At 34.9% G+C, this 21112-nt stretch overlaps 2 protein-coding genes and 1 long non-coding RNA gene across 7 annotated transcripts; all 3 read left to right on the plus strand.

The window, feature by feature from the left end:
* The first annotated feature begins 897 nt into the window (after positions 1-897).
* Positions 898-13149, plus strand: LOC100793678 (general transcription factor IIE subunit 1). 5 transcript variants are annotated; one of them, XR_005889332.1, is made up of 11 exons: positions 915-1204; positions 1362-1484; positions 1904-2024; positions 5814-5942; positions 6141-6250; positions 6365-6548; positions 8316-8507; positions 10369-10605; positions 10719-10911; positions 12427-12694; positions 12843-13149. XR_005889332.1 is itself a non-coding variant. In XM_003549760.5 (10 exons), the coding sequence occupies exons 1-10, from the start codon at positions 1185-1187 to the stop codon at positions 12525-12527; spliced, it is 1410 nt and encodes a 469-aa protein (XP_003549808.1). In that variant the 5' UTR covers positions 898-1184; the 3' UTR covers positions 12528-13149. The 5 variants fall into 5 exon arrangements, 4 of the variants coding, with proteins under 4 accessions (XP_003549808.1, XP_014625494.1, XP_006600783.1 ...); XM_003549760.5 differs by having other exon boundaries at positions 898-1204; positions 12427-13149; XM_014770008.3 differs by having other exon boundaries at positions 5814-5897; positions 12427-13149.
* Positions 13150-14977: 1828 nt separating this feature from the next.
* LOC102665619 (CLAVATA3/ESR (CLE)-related protein 13) lies at positions 14978-15692 on the plus strand. Its single transcript, XM_014769483.3, has one exon. It carries the CDS (start codon positions 15192-15194, stop codon positions 15534-15536), a length of 345 nt encoding a protein of 114 aa, XP_014624969.1. The 5' UTR covers positions 14978-15191; the 3' UTR covers positions 15537-15692.
* A 1664-nt stretch (positions 15693-17356) lies between these two features.
* LOC106796743 (uncharacterized) lies at positions 17357-19255 on the plus strand. The gene is made up of 3 exons (XR_001385726.3): positions 17357-17883; positions 18200-18325; positions 18405-19255. It is a non-coding gene; the product is annotated as an uncharacterized lncRNA (long non-coding RNA).
* The last annotated feature ends 1857 nt before the right edge of the window (positions 19256-21112 follow it).

Here is a 21112-nt window from a genome sequence, read left to right on the forward strand (position 1 = left end):
AAATAAATAAAAATATTTAGATTTGAGGCAACCGAGTATATGTAACAAGAGTATCTTTCATTAGTCTATAAACCTTGAAAAAGTAAGACAATGTTGTTTAAATCCTTCAACAAAAATTTGAATGACTCAATTTTTGCAACATTTTTGCCATAGAGAGACATCTAGAAGTGAAACTAAAAGGAATTCACAAAACTTTGAAGATATTGACTTAAATTTTATTATGTGGCTTTTAAAAGACCTTTAAAATGAATATGAAAATATTTCATTTTAATAAGATACCTCTCGTGGTTCAAAAATTAAGGGAGAAGTAGATTTTCTTAAGGAGTTGTAACACCTATTCCTTTCATGCTTATATGATGATGATTAGGAGAAAAATAAACAAAAGTCATGTCATTCAATTATCTAGAACACACAATTAAATTTATAATTTATTTAACCAATACTATTTATTTGTATTTCATTGACTTTTTTGGTATAAACCATATTAATTATAATAATTTTCTCTCTTTTTAAAATCAGAACCTCAACTTAATTTCCTACAAAATCGTTCAATTTTCACTAAATTAAAATTTCAAGGTATTTAAATGTTTTCGTATACTAAATCTATTTCAAATCCCAAATAATTATGTGTAAAATGCGAATTTCAGATGCATTTATAAAAAAATCACGACATTAATTTTAATTAAATCCACTTTAAAACTAAAACAACAGAACGATTTTACAAAAATGTCATTCCATTTATTTTTTATATATATTTTAGTCTGTACTATTTTTTACTTAAATATATTGAAATAAATAGATTTTACGACACCAACAGATAATTTTTTTAGAAATTCAAAAATCACAATACCTAAATAAATTCATTTAAAATATCGACGAATTCAAAGATTTTTTTTCCCCGTAGCCTAGTCAGATCCAAGAGTTGTAAGGCTAAGCCGCGGAAATGGATAAAGCCCGAAACGAAAGGCACATCCATCATCCACGACAACGAAAGCGTCTCTAGTTCGTTCCACTCCCCTCTATATAAACGCCGTTGACAAAGTCTTAATACTTGTTCTTGCAGCAGTTATTGAAATCGAAATTCTCGGGGCAGAGGTCTCTCGACTTGTCATTCAACGAACTGCACCCACCTTGCTCTCTAGAACTCTAACTTTTGTGCTAAAACCCTAAACCACGTCGAATCGATGATTGAACCCTACAACAAGTAATGATTCATCTCTCTCTAGTTCAACTGCCCAAAAGTTGCGTTTAATCAAATTAAAAAGAGAAAGAAGAAGAATAAGCGGTTTTTGAGCTGCAATTCACTAAATAATTCAGGATATATAAATTTTTGTTTTAATTTGTTGAATGAATGTGCGTAGGCTGATTAAACTAGGGGCTAGGGCTTTCTACGATGATCTTACGAGCACAGGAGATAATCAGCCCAAAACGGGAAGGAGTGATAACAGGGGAATAGCTGTGGTGGTTCTTGACGCGCTCACGAGGTTCGGCTTTCCATCTTGTTTTATCAGCTTTTGAAGACATGCCTTGGTGTTTTGCTCTGTTGAAAGTAGAACGCATGGTTTTGAGTTTTGGTAGCTGAGTAGCGAATAGTTGTGGGCAAATGCTGCTGTGACTGTGGTTACAATGATTTTGTGAGACTTTAAGAAGCTCAATTCACTGCAATTTTAAACCATGGAACTTATACGTGTGCGCAGTTACAAAGGAAGGGAAACATAAAGAGAATTGAAGTTATTTGAATTTTTAAGTGAAATAGAGAGAATGGGAAAGCAGAATAGATTAAATGAAAGAAAATGGAAAAAAAATGATGTAGGTTGAACTTGACTATATATGTAGTTGAAAGAATGCAGGGTCGTTTAATTTGTTGAATTTGGTGTTTAACTGTACTCTTTTAATATTTCAGACGACAATGGGTTAGGGAAGAAGACTTGGCAAAGGACCTCAAATTACACACAAAACAACTTCGTCGAACTCTGCGGTTTTTTGAAGAAGAAAAGATCATTACTCGGGATCATAGGAGAGAGGTAACTATTTGGTTCTGTCTATGAATTAGCCAATCTAATAGACAATTTCTTTTGTCTGATTCATATCTTGATGGTGAGAAATGGCTTAGCATTTCTCTTTTGAATGAGCTTATAACAGACTCATTATTGGTGACTGGTGTTAAGTCATCCCTTTACATAGCAATTTGACAGATTATTTACGACCATATTTCATATAAGTTGAAAACTGCAGAATAACACTATATTAATATGGTATTTTCTTAAACCTTAATGCTTTTTCCCCCATTGTTATTTAATGAAGAATATAAGGTAGGGATACTTGAGAGTTTCACTTAATAAAAGATAGAACAACCTGATAGATTATTATCCAATAAGGCGCAATAAACTTTTAATGTTTAGTCATGTGGGTTAGTTAACATTTATCAAAAGTGTGCAATAGCGGTGAGAAGCAGCCACGGGCCACTGCACAGCTTGAATAGCAATGCATTTCATGGCCAAAGTAGTGGCTGTAGCGGTGTTAAACCGAGGCTTTGGGAAAACCCATTTTTGGCTTTCAAAACAGTGTCATTTTTTTTCCGGCGGGGGGGTATAGAAATCTTAGAGAGAAAATATCACTAATAGAATTGAGGTGAAGTAAAAAATTATTCAACCCAATGAGAAAAGGTTACACCTCAGTTTATATAGGCAGTTACACAGAGGTAACTGTCAACTGACTCTAGTCAGTTAACTATAACAGTACAATAAACTGTAGTTAATCCTATACATAGAAGCTAAGAAAGGAAAAACAGTCTATCGAGTAAATGTACTCCTATACCTCCCTGCAAGCTCATGGGAGGTTGGAAGAAAACTTTTCAGCCAGTCTGAGCTTGGATCTGTAAGTAGTAAAGTTGCAAGGAGTCAAAGCCTTTGTCAAAATATCAGCCTTCTGATCAATGCCAGGAACATGAACCACTTGAAGTTGCTTCTCCCAAACTTTTTCTCTAACAAAGAAGAGATCCAGTTCCATATGCTTAGTTCGAGAGTGCATAACAGGATTGTGAGCAAGAGCAATTGTGCTTAGATTGTCACAAAAGATGACTGGAGAGTGATGAGGAATGTGTAGTTCAGACAGAAGTTACCTAATCCTGCAGTGGCTAAGACTAGACTGCGATATTCAGCCTCTGTACTGGACCTTTCAACAACAGGCTGTTTCTTTGACCTCCAAGAAACTAAATTTGACCTGGAAAAGATGGCTGCGCCAGAAGTTGACCTTCTGTTGTCAGGATCAGATGCCCAGTCAGCATCACAGTAAGCATGCTCTGTAAAGGGAGGTCCAGTAGAAGGAGGGAGAAACTTCAAACCAAAGTTGATGGTACTAGCTAGATACCTGAGAATCCGTTTTACTGCTGCCCAATGCTGTTCTGATGGATCTGACATGTACGGACAGACTTTGTTAATAGAGAAACTAATTTCAGGTCCAGTGTCCGTTGCATACTGCAAGGCTCCCACAATAGACGTGTATAGAGTGGGATCAGGGAAAGGCTCATACCCTAACTTACTTAACTTGCAGCCTCCAACCATTGGAGAAGAAATAGGATTGGTCTCATCCATTTTTGTTTTTCCCAATAAATCCCTAATGTACTTTGACTGGGTCAGAAAGAGTGCACCATTGGGCTGAGGTCTGACTTCAATCCCCAGGAAATAGTGAAGATTCCCTAGGTCTTTGAGTGAGAACTCAGAGTTGAGGTTGGTGAATAAGGACTTGATGAATGTGGGAATGTTTCCAGTGACAATAATGTCATCTACATACGCAAGCATGTAGATAACAGTATTTTTGGAGTCAGTGTAAACAAAAAGTGAGGGATCACACTTGCTGGACCTGAACTAAAACCAAAGAAGGGTGGCCTTTAGTTTGTCAAACCAAGCTCTAAGGGCTTGTTTGAGACTATATATTGCCTTATGCAACTTACACACAAGCTGTTTGTTGGGATTTTCAAATCCAGGGGCCTGATTCATGTAGATATCCTCTTCAAGAACACCATTGAGAAATGCATTATTGACATCTAACTGCTGAAGACTCCACTTGTGAGTGATAGCAAGAGAAAGAAGAATTCTGACAATGACTGGTTTGATTACAGGAGAAAATGTCTCATTGTAATCATAACCAAGTTGTTGGTGAAAGCCTTTGGCCACAAGTCTGGCTTTGTATTTACTGACAGTGCCATCAGGATTATCTTTGATTCGAAAAATCCACTTGCAACCCACAGGGGACCTATTGGAAGGAAGAGCAGTGAGAGACCAAGTAACATTTTTCATCAAGGCCTCATACTCAGTTTTCATAGCTTCCAGCCATGTTGGATTAGAAAGGGCAAACTTTGTAGATCTGGGCTCAGCATGAGCTAAAAGAAGAGTAGGCTGGAACCTGGGTTTAACTACACCAGCCCTGGCCCTAGTAAACATAGGTTGAGTGTTATTAGGTCTGACAAGAGCTGTTGGAGTGGGAGCAGCTACAGTGGGTACTGTTGCTTGGTCTGGCTGAGAATCATTATCTGAAACAGAATTTGCACCCACTGAAGTTGAAGTTGCTAGTGAGGGATCGTTAGCCATTTGTTCTGCAGTTGTATGGCTGCCAAGAGTGGGAGGAGTGGCTGCTGTTGGAGATGCCGACAGAACTGTTAAGGTCTGTTGAGAGTGAGAAACATCAGCAGTAGTTGATGAATCTGTGGCTGGTTCTCTAAGCAGCCTAGGAAAAGGAAAGTTCAACTCATCAAATATCACATCCTTTGAGACATAAATTCTTCCATCTTCAGCCATGCACCTGTAACCCTTGTGAGAGAGAGAATAACCCAGAAAAAGGCACTCTTGAGACCTTGGTTGAAGTTTATGCTGATTGTAGGGTCGCAGAAGAGGATAACAAGCACACCCAAACACTTTCAAGAACTTGTAATCTGGGAGTCTTTTGAACAATCTCTGATAAGGTACCTCTTGATTAATAGATGATGATGGAAGGCGATTGATGAGATACATAGCAGAAATAACAGCATGGTCCCAGTACTCAAGAGACATAGAGTCTTGAGACAACATAGTTAGGGCAGTTTCAACTATGTGTCTGTGCTTTCTTTCCACAACTCCATTCTCATGATGGACATATCAATCTATGTTGCATACCAAGTTCTCCTATATTCTCCCCCCCCCCCCCCCCCTCAGACTGAACAGCTTTTATAGGTAAACTGAATTGAGTTTTAACTAAAGTGTAATACTGTTTGAACAGATTAAGAGTCTCAGATTTACTTTTCAACAAATAAAGCCAAGTAAACCGAGTGTGGGCATCAAAGGTTACATAATAGCTGTAACCAGTGTTGGACAAGACAGGTGAAGGACCCCACAAATCTGTATAAATGAGTTCAGAAGGATTAGAATACACAGTAAGAGAAGGGGAAGAAGATGGAACTTGCCAATGCAACAGTGAGAACAAAAATCAGAACCTGTTTTACAAAGCTTGGATACAAGTTTCATAGTATCACCACTAGGGTGACCTAATTTGGAATGCCAAGTGGCAAAAGAAAGATCACTGTTAGTGTTCGGAAAGGGCCCCTTTGCATACATTTCATATTTTTTTCTCTATCATGCAAAGTTTCTTCCATCAACCCATCTATTTTAAGTTTGAATTCTGCATAACTAGTTATTTAGCGGTTCCGGTTTGTAATTCTCCTCCATTGATGTGTGCTTTATTAGTTTTTTTTAGTTATTTTTCATTGTTAGATTTGCATGTATGTGAGAAGTGTGGGTGAATTTATATAGTCAAGTACATTTTTTCTGATTTGACCTCAGACAGCGAAAGGTGCAAAAATTTATGGTGCTGCTGTAGCTGCTACAGCTGATGGTCAACAGACAGCAAAAGAGGGAGAAGAAAAGGTCAAGCTGCACACACACTCTTACTGTTGTCTAGATTATGCACAGGTCCATCTCTTCAATCTAATTTTTCCATAATTGTGGTTTGCCAAGGATATTTGGGTGTTTTATTGCAGGGAAAAGTCGAAAACGGTGTTATTTTACCCATTTTAGTAGCATTTAATTTGATCCATTACAAGTGTACAGCCAATTTATGCCCCCTCCTTATATAGATTATAGAAAATCTTATGTTGATTTTCATTGCAGATATACGATGTGATTAGGTACAGACTACATCGCATGAAGCATAAGCTGAAAGATGAGTTGGAGAACAAAAACACACTTCAGGAATATATATGTTCAAACTGTGGAAAAAGGTTTCAATAATCATTGTAATATCAAGATCATAATATGTCATAGTTATTTTGTTTGTTTTGATGCATTTTCAGATTTTCCGTTTCATAACACTTGGGGCTTATGACTTATTTTAGATACAATGCTTTGGATGCTCTGCGGTTAGTATCGTTTGAAGATGAGGACTTCCATTGTGAAAGTTGTAATGGAAGACTAGAGGTTGAAAGTGATAAGATAGCTGTTCAAGAAGGGGGAGATGGAGATGATAATGCAAGAAGACGACGGCGTGAAAAGTTAAAGGACATGCTTCAAAAGATGGAGGTTCTTATCTGATTTTACTATGCAGTTTATTTCTAGTTGTTGCTTCATATGATGGATCTATTTACTTAAATTTGTTATTGTTGATGATGCCTAATTGGTTTTCATTGTTGTTTTTCAAGAACTGGGAAACTTAATTAACATAGTTTGTAGCAAGCAATGGTTGTGCTATTATGTATGAAATGTTAGAATATGCCAAGTCATATTTTCCCTAAGGACGATGATTGCAGGGTCTATTTTCTGTTTTCATGCACCATTAGACTATCTCTCTGATTCTTTATCTTAATGTTGAAATAAGTTGTGTAATGTGATTCACCTACTAAGATGCATCGGGGAGTAACTAAATTGAAATATAAATAAACAAAAGAAGTATGTGTAATGGCATGCTGATAACTCAGAAACTTTCATTTCAGGTTTAGACCTGTCATTTGGTAGTAAGCTTAAATGCTTAATCACTTCTAATTGATTTCATGTTGCATAGTAGAGTATTTTTATTTTTTAAAAAATTTTACAGGCTTGATATTTTAGCTAACAGAATTTAATGTAGATAGACCTTGTAAGCCTGTTTCCCATGTGTATGAGTCCAAATCTAAAGAATGTTTGAAACCCAATTTTACTAAAAACTTACAGCCAATCATAATATTTCACTTTGGAACTGGATACCGGATAGAACCCTGAAATAGTAACAGAATAAACAGATTTCAGAATCAGGGAATGCTTGTGTTGTTCAATAACAAACGTAAATACAGAGGGAATTCAATCCAACTGCCACAGAGCTGAGCTCCTTACAGAGAGGCTAAAGTCCTCTGCCCATAACAGAATTCCAAAATCAAAAGGTGCCTTTCTCTCTCCTCAACATTCCCTAAATACTCCCCTACCTTATTCATGCAATTGACCATTCGGTTATACCCTTTGCCACATTACCTCCTCTTTTCACACCCCAGTTTCTCCTCACATACACCCTCCACATCTTGGGCCTGGCCTCTATGTCTAGGTCTACTCTCCCAGTCCTATCAATACCACTCTAAATTCAACCAGAAGCCTGCATTATGAAATGTAAAAAAAAAACCTCCCACGTTAAATGTCTGTTAGGTTAGATGCATTTGAACCTGTCTCTACAATGATAATCACTGCCTAAGATAAAGACAAAACTGAATTTAGCTCTTCCATCTTACCAATATAAGAAATTCATAACTGTAGCAGCCATGGGGAGGTTACCAACTTCAACAAATTACAAAGAGGAAAGAACCATAAGGCAGCATCCCTGTTTTCCAATCTTCTATACATCATTCCAGTCCTGCCCTAATTGGGACCTGGGAGATGATCAAAACAATGAATTTGCTGCTAGTTCAAGCTTGAGTGCAGCATTTTGGTGCCAAACATTAGTGGATACCTTGGTTTTGGTGGTCCAATCCAATGTATGACCCACTTTAGTTTAGAAATGGCCCAAGACAACCAGATAACCTTGAGCTAAACCTGACACACTCACAAGTTTTTAGCAGGTCAACTACTTCACTAGTTTTGTTCAACCATCATATTCCATTCTAGTATATAATATATATGCTGGGCACATTTTGTTGGGAGAGTATTCAGTATAGGTGCAAAACTTGGGATAGTTTATGAATGTCACATCGTTGCCTATAGGTATCTTAATCTCATTCAAATTTCCTGATATTGTTAGACTTTACATATTTGTGACATTAATTTTGTTGTTGCTACTGGCCCACAGTTAATCTTGTGATGATTGTTGTACTTCTTGTGCTAGTGCAGGTTCAGCTCAAGCCTTTAATGGACCAACTCAGTCGGGTAAAAGACTTGCCTGTTCCTGAATTTGGCAGTCTTCAAGCATGGGAAGCTAGAGCTAGTGCTGCTGTTCGTGCAGCTAATGGAGATATCAATGCTGGTGATTCTAAAATTTCGCAGCTAGGATATAATGGAGTGCCTTACAGTGGAGACACTAAGGTAACATTCTCCTGTTTAAGGGTGTTATTAATTCTGGCATGTGCAAAGACTGGGCAACCATGGTACTTTTTTCTCCACAATTTTATTAATTCAATCCCTCCCTGTTATGAATGATGTATTATTCTCTTCATATCGTACATTACATCTTTTCTTTCTAATAAAATTTCCTTTTTAAGAAAATTAAAAACTCATTGATTTCATTTAGTTGAAACAAAATAATTTTCCTTTGCATTTGGTCATCAAATAGTGCCGATATCTCAATTTTTAAAAAAAGATGGAGCTCTGGGTTGCATTTATCACTTGGATGAATTTAAATCTCTGGGTTGCATTTCGTAGCATGCACCTTTTTTTTGTGGTGGTGGTGGTGTTAAAATAAGAAATATTGTTGGAAGGAAGAAAGAATGAAAGAATACGATGGAAGAGGATAGTACCTTACTTAACAAGGAGTCAGAGACTCTGCAAGAAGAAACAAAGAGAAATCAGATAAACATATTGGTACTTAGTGCTATAACAAATAAAGCATTTCAGTGTCTTTACATATCTGCCTGTTGCTACCTCTCTTAAAAAACCATTTGCCTAGCACCTAAGGGAGGCCTGAAAAATATAGTTGAAGATAAAAATAAGATTGATTTTGAGTGAATATTCTTGAGTGGTCAATACAAAGTTACACACCCTCAGTTAGATTATATATATACAGAGATTATTAATAGAGTACACTCACAAAAAAGGGTAATTATCTCAATTTCTTAAGATACAATGAACCTAAGTTGTACAATGAACTAAAGCTAATTGGAAATTGGGATAGTGATAGATACCAAGGAGAAGAAAGATAGAAAACAATTGTAATCCAGGAAATAACAGAAAAATGAGCACTGAAAATGATTTTATCATTGGCAACCAGAGAATACAATTCTCCTACTGGAGCCAAAGGCCCCTCTGAGATGCTACCCTCAGTCCTGCAAATTAGTGCTTTCCTCCCCCATTCTGACCCTTCTCTCATAATAATATCCTTTAACTAACTCAGCCACGTCACGAAATCCCCATGACAGAAAATTCCCTCACTGTCCTACCTCCTTCTGGAGTACACTTTCGGTATACGTTCCTTGCTAGGATCCAAGCCCTATAGTTGATCCTTATCTGAGCCTTTTTCATCACTCAAAATATCTTTTACCAAATCAGATCTGAGGGTTGAGAAGTGTTTTTTTTTAAGTATAAGCATTTTGAAACCAAATAGACACCAAAGAAGATAACACCCTACCATCAAATAAACTTCCTTCTTAGTCCTCCTAAAGCCTTTGAAGTTAAAAAGAAACTGATTCAAAGAAAAGGGGACATACAGTGGTAACCAAACTCGCCAAATAGCCTACTTGATAAGTTGACATTGATCTGCTCATAAGGAAATGTGAAAACAAATTACCAGTTATTTCTGGGCTAGAAGCCTAGAACCATACACGTTGTTGCTGTTATTATTGAACCATTGTCCAAAGATATTGGATGGAGTTTTGGATTTTCAAGGACAACTTTCTACTCATTAAGGAGTGGATGAATACAAAAAAGTAGAGCATGTCTTAAATTGGCCTGAAATGAAATTGGATCTTTCTCTATTTGTGGTGGTAATATGGTAGTTTGTATGTCCAGGTGTATCATGAACATCCTTGCCAACTTGCTTGATTGTCTTGGTTTCATGCTTGTTTTCCTTTCTTATAGTGTTTGCAGTTAAAAACAGTTTTTACCTTTTCTTTATTGAAACAAGTTATATTATATCATAATGAATCTTCTATGAATATTTTCAATTTTTGCATTGGGAATATATTCCTTAAATAGTTTTAAATACTTAGTAGTCTATTGTTGAATGTGACAGGTTGTAGTTGACTTCAATACTGAAGGCAAAGGAGAGGGTGTTAAGTCTGAAACTGACAGTACATCTTTAAAGGTTTTGCCTCCATGGATGATTACATCAGGTATGAATCTTACAAAGGAACAACGTGGAGAGGTGAAGCAGGAAACAAAGATGGATGAGACTTCAACTTCCACAGCAGTGCAGTACACAGATGACAAGAAGTTAACAATTGGACATGACAATAATCAAAATATACAGGTTCTTAAAATAAGATGAACTTTTTTTCTTTTTGTTTCTGTTGCCCTTCCTCCCAAAGGTATAAGACCGTTTTTGTTTGCTAAATATTTCTGTTTCCTTTACTATTTCTGTAGGATGAGTATATTAAGGCTTATTATGCTGCTTTACTTAAGCAACACGAATTGGAAGAAGCTGCAAAAAAACAATTGCCAAATACACTTGCTGCTGATGATCCTTCTAGCAGTACTTCCAATCGCCAGGTTGGCATGAAATCAAAACGTGAGGAAGATGATGATTGTACTGAATGGGAGGAGGCTCCAATTGCAGGTACAATTGTTCTCTTCTGATGTGATTTGACTAAAATTTGGATCCTCAAGTTTAAATCCCTAATGTTTTGAAACATATGTTTAATGCTACCTCCCCAGTCCCCTCTAAAAAGCATAAAACTTTAAATAATAAATTTTGATTTCACTAAAAGGGTGGATCTGAGAATAGAACAGACTATTTGATTCCATTCTATTCGCATGTCAAATGCTACCTTAGTATTCCATCAGTGTTCTCAACGTAATTCAGGAAACAATAATGTGGCTTTAATAGTTTTCTTAGGCTGGTTGCTATACTGGGATTTTAAATTGCAGTTGCAGTATGTGTTGCAGCCATGGCAGGCTAATGCACAATCTGTACTCACTGTAATGTGTTTGTGACATTTTCTGCAAATATGGTGTTGTGCTGCACCAATTGATAAGGTCTTCTATTTAAATCCTTTGTTTTGATCATGTTTGACTGACTGGTGTTAGTTGGACCAGCATAAAAGTTGGTTCCCTTCAACACTGTTTTGAACAATATGGAAGGAACTACTGTCAAGAAATTGTGTTAAGTGTTGTTCATGGGAAGGATTAGTTTGTTATTTTAGGTGATGTGTTGCTGGTAATAATTATACATATGGAGTCATGTCTGTTTTATGGACCCATTTAATTTGTCTGGTTCTTATTAAGTTGATGTTTCAGTAATATGCTGGTACTTGTACTGGGTTTTTCAAATTGATAAGACACTTTAAAAGATTGGAATTAGAAAACTAAGACTTTTTTTCAGAGACTACACTGATGCAATTGAGGATCAATTTTGTGATTTATGTTTGTGATTGTGATAGTACATCAAATTTGAACTGAAAGCATTTATTGAAACAAGCTGAAATTACACACTACAGAGATAGTATTCTGACTATTACACACTACATCTTTGTTCTCAAATTCAAGTCACAAACAGAATGTCATGACTGCACTTTCACATGTTCCTTAATTAAGAAAATCCACTACAAAGCATAACTATTATATGGCACAACCACCATTCTTGTTGTGACAAATTGTATTTGACGTAGAAAGTTTATGCTAAAGAAGAATCTCTATTAATGAGAAAAGAATAAAAAACTACAAAGAAGAATTCTCTATGAATTCTTAATCTCTCACAAATATACTCTCTAAAGAATTTAAATCCTTATGTTTTTCTCTCTTGTTCTGCTTCCATTATTACAACGCATGCTAAGAAGTTATTGGTAACATAGGACACTTGTTTGTAAGCCATCCATAAATAATAGCAATGGCAGAAGCTTGTTTGTTATTGCTCTGAACACCTTTTTTCTCCCCCAGATTTGACTGGCACCAGAAGTATTAAAATTTAATAAAACTTTTCTTTGTAAGTTTATGTTAATGTTAATATTGACTGGGTCCATTTCTGAAATTTCCTAGTTAGCAACTCCGCTCTTCCCTTTATTTTATTTTTCTTTTGGTTGATGAAGTGTTATTTGTGTCCACTAATTTATGCATTGGGTGTAATTTTTAAAAGGCAATGGAAATGGAGGTTATAAGGTTGATTTGAATGTTGAAGCTGAGGAAGTTGCAGCAGATGACGACGATGATGACGATGTTGACTGGGAGGAAGGCTGATGAAAAATTATCTGATCAGTATAATGTAATGGTCTATTCTGATTTGCAATGGCCAGTGCTCATTAATAATACCGCTTCAAATTATGTACCACAAAACCAGAATTAGCTGCTCCTATTATTGCCTGTGCATCTTATTGTGGTGTTATGCGTCAACGGCTTCAGATAAGGTGCGCAGTTGACTTTTTAGTTGCTAATCATCAGTATTCGTCACATATTGAATGAACAACAGCTCTACTTTGACACTTAGCCGTCCAAAAATAGTGTCTCTAACTTTATTTCATTGTGATCACATACTATTTACCAATGGATACCTAGATTTGTGAGTAATGAGCCATCCCAACGTTTTACTTACCTGTGGTGTCGCTCACACCAATGAAGAAAATGGTGAGCCCTGAATTATATCTCCTCTGCTATTTCCAACAAGGCTATTTCCAACTCATCCTAGTTGTCCATTTCCCGAAAATGTACAAAAAGCTGTAATGAGAGATGGGCAATGTGTTCGTTGCCTGGCATCTTCAATTAAAGTCAAAGTTTATATCCCATGAAACTGGCTCTAGTAATTTTTTTTATCAATCATGGTTAGTTTTTGTTAGAATATTAATGTAGAGATTCAAATCAACAATCTCTTTTCCCCCTTGTTTCCTTCAACTCTTAAACCCTTCTATCTGATTATTAAGTTAATCTTATAACTCTTTGACTTTAGTAATTAGTAATTTATCAACAAGTAATTTTAATTTTATTTATATATATATTTTTTAAACACCAAGTTTATTTGAAAAACACTGACGTATAATTTAGAAGTGTTTTGCAATTTAAAAATTTTCAAGATCATTAAAAAGAAAAATAATCCATTTAATCTGGATCCCTTTTTCTCTGTCTTTTGTTTAGGTTACTCCACCTTGCAAGCATTTGAATGCTACAATGTTGTTTTCGTTGCATTAATAAAATAATCAAGATGCATATTTGCGCGCATTTATCTGTGGACTGTAAGATATAGAGGTCAAAATAAATATGTACTATTTGGAGGTAACATGCTTCCGTTACTCAAAAGTCAGAGAAAGCTAGAAACAAATTTTAAGACTCACATCGACATGCCCCAAGTCCATCAAAAGAGATATATGGGGTGTGAACATGTTATCAATTCATTTGTCAGCTTAAATCAAACAAACAATATAATTTGAAAGAGGACGGAAAGAAGAGTCTAATTGAAGCAAGTGTTTTCAGCTCTCCTATGCAACTTTAGCGTGTTCCAACGTATATATAAAATGTAGAGTACAGAAGTGTGAATTGGCATAATTATATATAAATAAATATTTGATGAAACGTATCTGAATTTTTAATGCCAGCTCGTTTATGCTGAAGCTGAGCTGAAGGTCAAATACCAATGATATATTTTATAATTAATTATACATAAGGTTAAAATAGGGGATTTCAAATGTAGGTATATAAGTTTATTTTCTTCATTTAAAATAAAATGTCGGTCAATACCAAAAAAACAAAAAACTTAGTCAAAATAATCTCAAGTATTTTCTCTCTTTTTCTGCCGGTTACTATACAGCATCTTGGCGTAACTTGCGTTAAGACGAAGTATATCTTAAGAATAGTTATTTTACCCAAGAAAACGGGAAAAGAGAAAGGAGGTATTTCAATTTAAATGAATTCATTTTGCATTTTCCACAAAAAAAAAAAAAAAAACATTTTGCATTTATAATTCTGTGTTTCCATTTTTTTTAGCGTTTTCGATTGCTCCACTTCTCTTGTACACAATTGAGGTGTCGTTCTTTATAGATGAGGGTTAGAAATTTGGATTTGATGATGGATATGAAAAATTTAAGAACCCACCAAATTTACGAGACAAATTAAAGTACCTTTTCGAGACGTCGTCTAACTCTATCCATCTATATCTTTTAAGGCCATAAGCGATTACACCATAACTTTTTATAAGAGTTCAAGGAGCTTCATAATCTGATAACAATACATACCAAATGCTTGTGTTTTAGCCTTTTAGAAATAAAACAAAAATGAGATTTCGTCACAATATATTTATATTAAATAGATTAATAATGGGTTGCTTAATTATCCTTCCACTTTGGCATTTCGTTGGACAAATGTTGGAACTACTCACTAATTCGCACATATCTGATTTCATATTATATATAATTATACCCGTACCTAAGTACCCCTAGTTACAAAATTTTCGGGCAGGTATGGTGGTAGTGTGCAATATATAATTGAAGGTTTGACAATCTGCTCTTAATGACCCCTTTGTTCCTTGAACGCAAAGGAAGCTTCATTGGAATAAGAATGCTCGACAATTCTGCCCCCTCTCCGCATCTACTGGACCTTCCAAATTAACTCAACCCCCTCTTTCTCTCTCACTCCAAATTAATTATACCTTATAGTATTATATATGTATATATAAAAATAATAAGCTATAGTCTAATGGAAGCAAGCACTCCCCCATGTCAAGCTTCCGTAGCAGTATTTCTTATGCATGCTTAGCACCTTCAAGCTGTCAAACCCTCAAAAGTCCAACTTCTTCTTCTTCTAAAACCCCATTATTGTTTGTCTTCAAATTTTCCTTCTTCAAAAAACCCTCTCTCTCTCTCTCTCTCTATCCATGCAATCATTCATATCTCTCTCTACTTTATCTCACCCATCATCATGGCCATGATCATCAGATTCCAACATCCACTAAGCTTCATTCTTTGGCTCTTCCTCTTCTTGGTACTCTTTCAATATGTCTGGTTTGGTTCCAAATCCAACAATGATAACAACGCCGTCTTCACCAACAACCAACTTCAGTTCTCTCTGTCTAGAAATAGAAGAATCTTAACAACTGGCCGAGGATTTGACTTCACCCCGTTTCTCCACCACCACCATCGTGGTCATCATCGGCGCCACCACCACCGGAGTCGCGTGCCGGAGTCAAAGGAAACCGAGATTGATCCACGTTATGGTGTTGAGAAACGCCTTGTTCCAACGGGTCCAAACCCATTGCACCATTAATGAGGTTCACATACTTTGTTTTTTCAATTTTTCACCGTGACATAATGTAATTTTGTGTATTCATAAAAGGAGAATTTGTCTAGCTCTAGTTAAAAAAAAAATTGTTATATATACATATAATTCCTCTCTTTATAAACTAATAAGTTATTATTACTATTATTCATATTATATCTTCTTGTGTACACATGTGTGTGATGAGTATTATTGTTTTCATTCATTTATAAATGTACAGTTCATTGATCTATTTATGTTTTTATAATTTAGAATTTGCGCCATAATTAATCCTATGGGAACAATTAATTCCTATTAATGTTGTTCGAATTATATAGTTTGTTTTGACGAAACACGCGCGCCAATATGGCCTACTTAATTAATTAGCTTGAAGCAATATGCATCAATAATGAGATGCTTAAATATTATGCTGATTGATATAAAAAAAAAATGCTATATATTATGTTTGATTTGTAGTGGTTGTGACGGCACGGCACATCACGAAGAAGAAAATAATTAACAAGATATCCGAAAAGACATGCATTTTAATATTGGTGTTAGTTATGATAATAAGGGGCTTTGAAAATACATGTGATCGTGCAGGGATGTTGCTAGAATGGGGTTGACTTTAAACTACATATGGATGAATTAAGCACACTTTCTCCACATAGATGCTCAAGTAGGTCTTGCTGTAATTGTCTCTTTTTTTTTTTTCTTTACTTTGGAAATATTTGCTTCAATTTGGGCCTCAATGGTTGTTTTAAGTAACATTTTACCATCAAATTCGGACTTTTTGTACTTAATGTCACATTCGATCACTTTCTAAAATTTTATTTTGTCTTTTCTAATTTCAACCGGGGTGGGTATTAGTTTGATCAAGTTTAACAACTTCATTTCCGTCCTCACAATTCAATGCCATCTTTAAAAGCTCAGTGGAGTTGAGGCATCCGATGAGTGTTGATTCAATTGAAGGATAGTGAAATTAGGCCTCTTTTTAGTCTGTTTGGTGGAGTGGTTAATTGTGGTTTTAGGGTTGGGGACCCTTAATGGGGACCTCCCTCCTCTTCCTTTGTACTTTCACCTCTCTAATGCTTTCAAATTATGTCCTTTGTGCTTCGATCATGCGTGCGTGCAACTATTGCTAGCCTATGTAGTTGACTTTGAAACAGTGGAGACTCCACTTTTTGTTGATGGGGGATTTTATTTTACTATTTTTATGATTATTTTGTTATTATTAATAATTATACAAATGCCATTTTATTATTATGCCTCGTGTGTGAAAGCTTTTAGGTGTTGAGCTAACCCATTTTAATGGATTAATTGACTAAATAAATTTTTCCGTTAATAAAAAAAGTTTAAAAAATAATTTGAAAACATTGTTAAACATACTTAGAGACCCAAGTCCCTTAACCTACATATAAACACAAAAGAAAAAGGATTTACAATATTCTTTTGTTAATGATTTTAATATTTAACAAAAAAATAATTGAATGAAATAATAAATACATTTAATGTCTTTAAAACATGAATATTAATAATTTCTCCATTTGTTAAGAGAATTAGCTACTAAAAATCAGAATCATATATATATATATGATTGGACAAACTTTTCATAAATAAAATAGCATATAAAAATATATTGGTTCCATCATATATAATAGATAATGACACTTGCTTTTTATCACGTTTGATAAGAAAAAATAACCACAAAAATAAAAAGGGAGTGTATATAAAGGAGAATATATAAATATATGTAAAACACAGAAAACATAAATGATTGATTTAAAAATAATAATTATAATTTATTTTCTGTTTTTGTTGTCTTTAACTTTTCTACTAATAAAAAAAATAGAAAGTGTTTTGAAAATTGTTTTTTGAATTAATATTTCAGAAAAATAATACATTACAGAAATAAAATTTTGGAAGAAGTAATAAATATACTCATATGTGGTGTAGTTAAAACCATAAATTAGTACAGAAAATAACACTCCTTAAGCCTTAATGATAGAATACATCCGAGTCCTAGGTCCAATCATTCGTTTTCCTGAATGGGCCATCCAGAGATTAAGCCTGGTTAAATTTTATATTGGGCTAAACTTAGAGCTTTTGCTTTGTGCACTCAGAATATTGCTTGTGCACCCAACATATTTTCGATATTCCAGAAATACCCCTGATTAATTCTTCTTTTTCCTTTTCTGTTATTCACTCATTCATTATGTTGGTTTTGTTTTCTACTCATTTATTTTCGTGAGAGGAGAGATCTGTCATTGTTTTGTCCACTTTGGTCGAGGTGGTAGCATTACGGTGGTTCATCGGCAAGTGGTGGTGATTGGTTTGGCTGTTAACAATGGTGGAGGTAAGGTAGCTCTCTTTGATCTACTTTATTTTTATGTATATAATTTATGGATTGATAATCCGTAAGTTTTATAGAACTTACGAATTTACAACCCGTAAGAACCATACGGATTGACAATCTGTAAGGTTCATATGGATTACCAATCCGTAAGTTCTAAATTTATTTATTCAATTTTTGTAACATTTGTTTTACTGTTATTTGAAAACTAATTAGCAATATTATTTAAAATATATTTAAATATGTATAGTTTCATAATTCATTTGTACCTTTTAGTGGTCGTTTGCTTGTTATTAATTTTTTTCAATGTTTTGTTAAGATGGATGAAGATCATTGGATGCATGAGAGCGCAACATCTAAAGAAGTTGATATGAATGAAGGAAATAAAGAGGAACTTGGTGTGCATCAACACGTTAATTGTTTTGATGCCTTAAATACTTCTCAGGTATTAATATGATTTATTGTTATTAAAGTAAGTAAATGAATGTCCCTTGAAGACTAAACTTGTATGGATTGCATTATAGGTGTTTGCTACCCGTGATGATGTTTTGCATTGGGCTTGATCTGTTGCTTATGAAATTGGTTTTGTGGCGGTCATTATGAGGTCAGACATAGATACTAGTATCAGAGGAAGGACTTCATTTGTTTTAATTGATTGTGAAATGAGTGGTCATTATAGGACCAGGAAGAAAGATTTAGTAAGAATAATTACTACTAGTAGAAAATTTGGGTGCCCATTTAAGCTGCGTGTAAAATCAGTAATGGGAAGTGAAAGATGGATGGTGAAATTAATATGTGGGAGTGACAATCATGAATTGGACAAGTCATTAGTTAGACATCCATATGTTGGTCGACTGACTAAGGATGAGAAGATTATTATTGCTGATATGACAAAGTCAATGATGAAACCAAGAAATATTCTTCTAATGTTGAAGGAGCACAATGCCAATAATTATACAACAATCAAACAAGTATGCAATGCATGAAATGTATACCGTTCTTCGATAAGAGACAGTAATACTGAAATGCAACAATTGATGAAGCTCCTTGAACGAGATCAATATATTCACTGGCATAGATTGAAGGATGAAGATGTCGTACGTGATATCTTTTGGAGTCATCCTGATGCAGTCAAGCTATCCAATGCATGTAATTTGGTATTTTTGATAGATAGTACCCACAAAACAAACAAGTACAAACTCTCGTTACTTGACATTGTTGGTGTGACACCAACATGGATGACATTCTATGTTGTTTTTGCTTATTTGGAGGGAAAATGTGTAAATAATGTTGTTTGGGCTCTAGACTTATTGTTATTGACAGGGATGTAGCGTTGATGAATGCAATGAAAACTGTATTCCTTGAGTGTACCAAATTGTTGTGTTGGTTTCACATTGACAAGAATGTGAAGGCAAAGTGTAAAACCTTGGTTGGTAAAAAAATGCATAGGATTATGTCATGGAAGCCTGAGGGGGTTTAGTGGATTGTCCTTCTGAGAAAGAGTTCGATGAGTGTCTTAAGAAGTTTGAAATTGTTTGTTCACCATGGCCAATGTTTGTTAACTATATGAACCAAACATGGATAATTCCCCACAAAGAAAAATTTGTTAAAGCCAGACGAATAAGGTCATGCACTTAGGAAGCGCAACAACTAACAGTATGAAAATTGTAATTTTTTTGTTGTTGTTTAGGGTTTAGGATTTAATGGATAAAAATAGTTGTCTTTGTTTACTTTTTTGTGTATTTCATATGCAAGATTGAAACTGCTCATTGGGCCTTAAAAATAATACTATAGAATAGGCTTTGAGACCTATGTAGTGTTTGGGAAGCCATGAACAACATGATCACACTGCAACACACTAAAAGTAAGGCATCTTTTGAGACAAATACATGTGTGGTTGGACATGTTTTTAAATTTACCTCTACTTGGCATGGTATCAAGGTATGCTTTAAACCAGATTGCTACTGAGTATGAGTGTGTAAGTTATGCTGATATTGACAGTTCTTGTTGTGGATGTGTAATGAGAAGTACTCATGGTCTTTCTTGTGCATGTGAGTTAGCTAGATATGTTGTCGGTAGCATACCTCTGAGCGTAATCCATATGTTTTTGTGAAGGCTAAGTTTTTTAGACCAAGGATTATCTGAACCCGAAGTCAGCATAACTGAAGAGATGGAAACCATATTCAAACAGTTTGAAAAACTTAATGTTTGTGGCAAAGTTACTCTAAAGAGTAAACTTTGAGAAATTGTCTACCTTGATCTAAACTTTATGTGTGCTCCTCCTGGAAAGGTCAAAACAAAAGGTGCTTAGAAGAAATCGATGACCAAACATCAAAGATTAACAAAGCGTGATCCGTCTTACTGGAGTATGTTGATGCATTACATTCTGTGCAAAATAGTAATTCAATCAAACATATTGTCTCATCATCTAAGCAAGCAAACCCAAGAAAGACCATGCCGATGTTGGATTAATTTCATCCATGCATTCATGATTCCATTGAAAATATTGTTGATGTCAAAGTTGATGGTAACTGTGGATATCATGCAATTGTTGTCTTATTAGGTATGGGTGAAGATTCATGGTCTTTGGTGTGCAACCATTTTCTTAAAGAGCATGCAAAATGGTTTGATGAGTATATCAATTTGCTTTGAGGCATAGACAAATTTGAAGAATTAAAGAGATTCTTACTTGTTGATGGATTATCCATGGTATATGATTTTTGTTATGTTTTCTCGGATTAAATTTGGTTCAAATAAATGTAATTATAATTGTTACATGTAGGTTACCATGGATAAAAGGTTGAATATAACTGACATTGAATATGTGATTACATCAAGGTATAATATCATCTTTGTTTCTCTTTCTCTCCAACAAAACATGACATTTTTCCTCTTAGAAGTTGACCACCAAAAGATTGTTTTGTACATAGTGTAATATGTATCGGTCATATGTCTGATAATCATTTTGTTTAGGTAAAAGCACCATCATCCTATTTATGTAATTTATGTATTAAATTGTTTTATGATAATTGGAAAGTGTATGTCTATATGTAACAAGTATTTCTAATAGACCGTTGTTCATTATCGCCAATAGCTTTGTTATGGTTTATACATTGTCATCATCAAGCAAAGTAGTGCCCTACACCATATATTAGTAGAATGCAACAGTATACAAATTTGTCAAGGTTGAAAAGTGACTTTGTTGATTTAGGGGAAGATTGAACAGGAAGTT

This window comes from Glycine max, chromosome 17 (assembly GCF_000004515.6).
Source record: "Glycine max cultivar Williams 82 chromosome 17, Glycine_max_v4.0, whole genome shotgun sequence".
Lineage (NCBI taxonomy): Eukaryota > Viridiplantae > Streptophyta > Magnoliopsida > Fabales > Fabaceae > Glycine > Glycine max.

What these genes read in the sequence shown, in the direction of transcription:
- LOC100793678 (XM_003549760.5), top strand. Translation starts at nt 1,185, where the DNA reads ATGATTGAACCCTACAACAA. An exon ending in GTTCTTGACGCGCTCACGAG is followed by an intron (nt 1,485 to 1,903) that starts GTTCGGCTTTCC and finishes TTAATATTTCAG; the next exon opens with ACGACAATGGGTTAGGGAAG. An exon ending in GGAGGAGGCTCCAATTGCAG is followed by an intron (nt 10,912 to 12,426) that starts GTACAATTGTTC and finishes AATTTTTAAAAG; the next exon opens with GCAATGGAAATGGAGGTTAT.
- LOC102665619 (XM_014769483.3), top strand. Translation starts at nt 15,192, where the DNA reads ATGGCCATGATCATCAGATTCCAACATCCACTAAGCTTCATTCTTTGG.